The 7,379-nt window shown below is 41.7% G+C and overlaps 1 protein-coding gene across 10 annotated transcripts in view; it reads right to left on the reverse strand.

The window, feature by feature from the left end:
* MIPOL1 (mirror-image polydactyly 1) overlaps positions 1–7,379 on the reverse strand; it is a 753,413-nt gene that overhangs the window by 527,822 nt on the left and 218,212 nt on the right. For 2 of the 10 annotated variants that reach the window (XM_073608910.1, XM_073608903.1), the window contains exon 2: positions 5,073–5,151. The exons of the other annotated variants lie outside the window; for them this stretch is intronic. In XM_073608910.1, the coding sequence (XP_073465011.1) occupies positions 5,073–5,151 (79 nt within the window). The remainder of the gene's footprint in view (positions 1–5,072; positions 5,152–7,379) is intronic. 10 annotated transcript variants of the gene reach the window in all.

The raw sequence follows: 7,379 nt of genomic DNA on the forward strand, positions 1-7,379 counted from the left end.
CTTTAAGTGCAATCCACTTTGGTTGTCATTAAACATTTTTAATACTGCACTTAAAGGAGCCTTCTCTTCTTATCACCCTCTATACGCCCAGGCTTAACCACTACAGCCCTGGAAGGTTTTACCCCCTTCTTTACCAGGCCATTTTTGGCAATATGGCACTGCATTACTTTAACTGACAATTGCGCGGTCGTGTGACGCTGTACCCAAATACAATTTGGCCTTTTTTTACCCACAAATAGAGCTTTCTTTTGGTGGTATTTTATCACATCTGCGGTCTTTATTTTTTGCGCTATAAACAAAAAAAGATGACAATTTAGAAAAAAAAAAAAAAATGTTTTTACTTTCTACTATAAAACATATCCAGTAAAAAAAATGAATTTCTTCATCCATTTAGGTTAAAGTGGATGTAAACCCAATGCCATCCTTTCTAAACTACTGCCATAGGGGTTATCTATAAGGATATACATGCCTCCTGCATGTATCTTTACTTGTCAAATGTCTCCCCTCTGTCTGTTATTAGACCCGAAAAACTGCATATTCTGTGGGTGGGTCTGTTGTCTGGAGCTCGGTGGGTGGAGTCGTGATGTCAGTAGACTCCCCGCCCACCTCTACACTCCCCTTGTCAATATGCATTTTCTCCTGTGTATACACTGAACTTCTGCTATGATCTCTAACATCCAGTGAAAAGACAGGAAAGTAACCACATGACTTCAGCATGCAAAATCATGCTGAGGTGTGGAACAGCCAATCCTTGCAGAGCTGCTGAAGAAAGGAGTGGGGAAGGAATTAAAAAATACTGCCTGTGTCTTAGGCTAGTGCACGAGATGTAAATCACCTGTCACTCACAGCAAGGGGGAGGACTTGACAAAGTTTTTCTCTGTCAAGATTTATCTCACTGAACAATAAAAGAGGATTGCTCAGAGATGGATTAACTCTGTGTGGCAAGACTGGGCTCAAAGGAAATCTTATACTCTACGTTATGACATCAAAAAAAAAAAAAAATGGGGTTTACATTCACTTTAATATGTATTCTGCTACATATTTTTGGTAAAAAAAATCCTAATAAGCATATATTGATTGGTTTGCACAAAAGTGATAGCGTCTACAAACTATGGGATATTTTTATGGATTTTTTTTTTTTTTTTTTTACTAGCAATGGCAGTGATCAGCGATTTTTAGCGAGATTGTGACATTGCAGTGGACAGATCGGGCACCTGACACTTTTTGCAGAAAAAATATACACTGTCACTGTACTAATGACACTGGCAGGGAAGGGGTTAACATAAAGGGCGATCAAAGAGTTAACTGTGCCCCTAGGGAGGGGGGAGTTCCTTGACTGGGGAAAGACAGAGATTTGTGTTCCTGCTTAGCAGAAACACAAGATCTCTCTCTTTTCCTCTCACAGAACTGCGATCTGCCTTGTTTACATAAGCAGACCGCTGTTCTGCCTCTCTACGAACGATTTACAGGTTCCCGGCAGACATCGCGTCCATCGGAGCCACTGTGTCCAATCACAGCGGGAGCGGGACGCTGGTGGTGCGCGCCAGACCTTGTGCACAAAATCACGTATAGTTGCGTGATTTTGTGCAACCGGGCTGCCCTGCCGCAGTATATAATATTAAGGTTAAGAAAGGGTTGGGTTTCGGTCCTCAGTTCCAGAAGTGGATCGACATTCTATATCATTGCCCCACAGCAGTCATAAAGCTAAACATTGTTATCAGAATTTTTCCAGTGCATAGGGGCCCTCGCCAAGGATGCCCTTTATCCCCGGGTCTTTTCTCTATAATGATTGAACCCTTGGCTGCGGCCTTGCGAGCCTCTGAGGAGGTACAGAGGATAACGGTGGGTAGCTTGACCGAAAAAAAGGGCACTATATGTGGACAATATGGTTCTTTTTTGCGAGACTCCAAGAATTCCCTGTCGGCAGCTTTAGACATTCTAAATTCCTTTTCTCATTTTTCAGGTCTGAAAGTGAACTGGGGAAAATCCCAGATTCTCTCACACAGGACGCCATCCCCCAGATGTGAGATTCCCGCAAACTGTCCCTTGCAGAGGATAGAGGTGATCAAATATCTGGGGTTACACATCTCCAACTCTGTATCAGACTTTATTGCCTTGAATGTCAATCCACTTTTGATTAAACTAAAATCCAGACTGCAGGCATGGCAGAATCTACCTTTGACACTCATAGGAAGGGTGAATTTAGTAAATATTAGATTTTTACCCCTGTTTTTATATATATTTCAGAATTCTCCTGTTTGGATACCGAGATATATATTCAAAAGGATCAACTTATAACGACTTTCCTGTGGCAGGGACTACACCCCCTAATTAAACTCCGGGTGTTACAACTGTCATGGAAACGAGGGGGTCTGGCGGTCCCGGACTTTCACAGATATTTCTTAGCGGGTCGGCTAGTATTCGTGCACAGGTGGTTTACTCTACTTGAGGATGACACTGCCAATACACTAGAGGTGGCTGTTGTTGGTTCTTATGAGGCGCTGACACATCTCCCGTATCGGGGTGTCAGGGTTCCGTATAGGCTCACAATATAAATGCGGGCAACCAGTAGGGCATGGGTAGCAGTGACCAAGATGGGTAGCACTTCTGAGATTTCTCCACACACACACCAGTTTGGAAGAATCCTAAATCAATACACTTTTGCGAGTACCCTGATCCAATCATCTGGACTAAATTTGGTATTAAGACGCTGAAAGACATAGTGGGTTGTGGGAAACTTCTGCAGTTTGACGCCCTGAAAACGAAGTTTAAACTTCTCAACACTCACTTGTTCCATTATCTTCAGCTCAGACATGCACACAATGCCCAATTTGGAGATATTGGTATTATCCTGAAAATGAGTGATCTGGAGTCTTTACTAAAGGAGGACACTTTGGACAAGGCCTTGTCTACAATATATAAACAACTGTTTGGTAAAGGAGGAGATCTCCTTGCAAAGTGTAGGGCGTTGTGGGGTCAGGTGTTCCCCCAGATGGATGGGGATGACTGGGATGATGTATGTATGGGACATTAATTTTACTAGATTGGTCTCTGCTAGGGACCAACTCATTCAATTTAAATTCCTGCATCGTATATATATATCTCACTCCAGCTAGATTGGCTAAGATGTTCCCTACCCGGTCATCTAGTTGCTGGTGGTGCAGTTCCCTCACTGCCGATTTCATGCATATCTTTTGGAATTGCTCGAACATCCAAGCCTTTTGGAAGGGGGTCACAGAAAGTATAGCAGAAGTAACCGCCATTCCTATACAGCCCACGACAGAGGTGTGCCTTGTGGGTCTGGTAGACAATCTAGCCCAAAGAGAGTAACTCGTACTTTGCTGACGATCCTAATCTATTACGCTAGAAAAATGATAGTGCTATCGTGGAAAAAGCCCAATCCTCCATCGGTATCAGTGTGGAAGGGTGTGGTTAATAGGGCTGCACCTTTATATAGGTCTACATACATTAGCAGGGGCATACCACAGAAATTTGATAAAGTGTGGGGCAGTTGGATGAATAGTGAAACTACGATGGCGGATTGAGTGGCACCTAATGGAATGCATCTGCTGTGGGATTTAACATGTATGTAACTATGTATGTATGTGACATATTGAAAGGTATCATTGAATGTTATTAGGAAAAGGTGGCCTTATTATTATTTTGATCCTTTTCACTGAGTGAGGGTCTGGAAGGAGGAGGAGAGAGTCATTGCTGAAGAAATGTAGATAGTTTCTTTTTGTGTGTGGCCCATTGGGTCTTGTGTATACTTGCTAGGTTAAAAGGCAATAAATAAAACTTTTCAAAAAAAAAAAAAAAGAAAGGGTTGGGTGTTCCAGATTTCTGGACAGATTATAAGGCAGCATAACTCATGCAATTATCGGTAGTATATTCCCTGCGCGAACATCCTGATTGGGTGTCTATAGAACAGCTAACCACTCCATCCCACACTATCGACTTCCTTGTTTGGCATACCGCGAAATGTAGACCGCCTATTTGGGCACCTTTGCTTTCCCATACTTTTGTGCTTTGGGACCGCGTTCGCACTAACCCAACATTGATGTCTGCCTTTACTCCCCAACATCACTTTTTTCACAACACAGTCTTCCCTCCAGGTATGCAAACCAGAGCCTTTAAGTGGTGGAGGGACAAAGGCCTCTAGCGTATAGGTCATTTTTTTACGCATAGAAGGCCTTTCACTCTATCCCATTGTAATACTGTTTTGGAGATGCCTTCCCCTGAACGGTTTTGTTTTACTCAAATTGCTTATTTTTTATCGACAATCCACACCTCCTTTGATCCTCCTTTAACTGCTTATGAACAATGGTGTACTAAGGATCAGGGCTCCAGAGGTGGCATCTCCATGGCTTACGTGTCTTTACTTGCTTCCTTTTCGAAACATCCATACATGCTGGTATGGGAGAGGGATCTTCAGCAGATTGCTTTAGAGGATGTGCATTAAGGGGTACTATGCTCCATATATGGTGGGAATGTCCATGCATCAGGAGCTATTGGAGGCAAGTCTTTACCATGATTCGCAATCACCATAGCAGGAGCGTGGAAGTTCCCAACTGTCTCTATCCGCCACATGAAGCATAAAGTCTCTTGGATTATGTTACATGAGAGGGTAGCTGCTAGCATAATAAACTACAACTCTGACTCTTTTTGAACAAACATGGGAGCCATGGGCAACCCATGTACAGTTGCCTCTCTCCTCCACATTTGAATAACTTGTACAACCCGTGTCTTCTTTGGGCTCTGTTTCTCTCCTCTCCCTCTCTTTCCTCTAACTTTTTTATTTTCTATGGCTCGTCCTTGGGCTATACCTTTATAGGCACTCTTTTAATGGTAATATGACATTATAAGATCTGTAAATGTCTTACACATACCAGCACTTTTCTGGGCTGGTATTAGCTGAATTTATACTCGTTATGACTGGCTTACTCCAGGAACCTGTGGGCAGTTTTGCTATTTGCCTGTTTGCACAGTAACGATACCCTAATTGGATTGAAATGTTTATTAGTTGATGTTTTATCTGGCATTTGCTTATTGATGTTCTAATTCATATGTACCTTCCTTGTGCACTGTGCAATGTGTTGAGGTTTTGTTGATATGGATATTGGCTCCATGGATGTATGTTCTTCTTAAGACCTATAATGATATTAAAAATCTTTTGAACAAGAACATAAAAAACTTTTTTTAGCTAAACCCACAAGCTTTTTTTACCACTACTATTCATTTACAGTGCCTTGAAGTATTCATACCCCTTGAAATTTTCCAAATTTTGTCATGTTACAACCAAAACCTTGAATGTATTTTATTGGGATTTTATGTGATAGACCAACACAAAGTGTCACATAATTGTGAAGTGAAAGGAAAATGATAAAATGGTTTGCAACATTTTTTACAAATACATATGTGAAAAGTGTGGCCTGCATTTGTATTCAGCCCCCTTTACTCTGATACTCCTAACTAAAATCTAGTGGAACCAATTGCCTTCAGAAGTCACCTAATTAGTAAATAGAGTCCATCTGTGTGTAATTTAATCTCAGAATAAATACAGATGTTCTGGAAGCCCTCAGAGGTTTATTAGAGAACCTTAGTAAACAAACAGCATTATTAAGGCCAAGGAACACACCAGACAGGTCAGGTATAAAGTTGTGGAGAAGTTTAAAGCAGGGTTAGGTTATAAAAAAATATCCCAAGCTTTGAACATCTCACAGAGCACTGTTCAACCCATCATCCGAAAATGGAAAGAGTATGGCACAACTGCAAACCTACCAAGACAAGGCCGTCCACCTAAACTGACCGGCCGGGCAAGCAGAACATTAATTAGAGAAGCAGCCAAGAAGCCCATGGTAACTCTGGAGGAGCTGCAGAGATCCACAGCTCAGGTGGGAGAATCTGTCCACAGGACAACTATTGGTCGTGCACTCCACAAATCTGGTCTTTATAGAAAAATGGCAAGAAGAAAGCCATTGTTGAAAGAAAGCCAAAAGAAGTCCCGTTTGCAGTTTGCAAGAAGCCATGTGGGAGACACAGCAAACATGTGGAAGAAGGTGCTTTGGTCAGATGAGGCCAAAATTTAACTTTTTGGCCTAAAAGCAAAACGAGGAAAACTAACACTGCACATCACCCTGAACACACCATCCCCACAGTGAAACATGGTGGTGACAGCATCCAGTGGGGATGCTTTTCTTCAGCAGGGACAGGGAAGCTGGTCAGAGTTGATGGGAAGATGGATGGAACCATATACAGGGCAATCTTAGAAGAAAACCTGTTAGAGTCTGCAAAAGACTTGAGACTTCGGTGGAGGTTCACCTTCCAGGAGGACAACGACCCTATAGCATACCAGGCAGAGCTACAATGGAATGGCCCAGTCAAAGTCCAGACCTGAATCTGTAGAAAGACTTGAAAATTGTTGTTAACAGACGCTCTCCATCCAATCTGACAGAGCTTGAACTATTTTGCAAAGAAGAATGGGCAAATATCACTCTCTAGATGTGCAAAGCTGGCAGAGACGTACCCAAAAAGACTTGCAGCTGTAATTGCAGCGAAAGGTGGTTCTACAAAGTATTGACTTAGGGGGGCTGAATACAAATGCACGCCACACTTTTCACATATTTATTTGTACAAATTTTTGAAAAAATTTTTGAAAATCACTTATCATTTTCCTTCCACTTCCCAATTATGTGCCACATTGGGTTGGTTTATCATATAAAATCCCAATAAAATACATTTACATTTTTGGTTGTAACATGCCAAAATGTGAAAAATGTTAAGGGGTATGAATACTTTTTCAAGGCATTGTATATTGGCTTTTGAAATTACAAATGCAGCAATTTAGAAATGAGTGAAAGTGGTATTCATTAAGCCAAGGAAAGTGCATCCAATGTCACATATCTTAGTCAGTTTGCAGGAGAACCTATTGAAGTATTAAGAAGGGTTTCCCACGACTGAGAAGCAGAATTGTAAACTGAATTCCATTATGGATCATAATGTACTTGTCTGTGACAATTTGACAGCCTGAGAAAATATGAGGAGCACTAGACACTTGTGCAAGTTGACACTGCTGGTGTACATCTAATAGCCAATGAAAGCCATCCCGCCCTAAACAAACCACCTCCCCCGGCTTCTACACCAATTTCCAGTCCAAGGCTGCAGATGTTTAAACTGGCACCTTTATTCCACAAGTGCTCCAAGACTTCACAGGTAAAATAAAGCCTGCGCTGGTTAAATAAACCTAAAATGACACAATGAAACACGCCTAGGCTTTACGTGTATTCAACAGAGGGAATTTACAAGACAATTGGTTTTGAAAATATTTAGCCTAAGCCAACAAACCACAGTGTGCTTAACAGTTTGCGGTAATTTATGGG

The sequence above is a fragment of the Aquarana catesbeiana genome, linkage group LG13 (assembly GCF_042186555.1).
Source record: "Aquarana catesbeiana isolate 2022-GZ linkage group LG13, ASM4218655v1, whole genome shotgun sequence".
Taxonomy (NCBI): domain Eukaryota; kingdom Metazoa; phylum Chordata; class Amphibia; order Anura; family Ranidae; genus Aquarana; species Aquarana catesbeiana.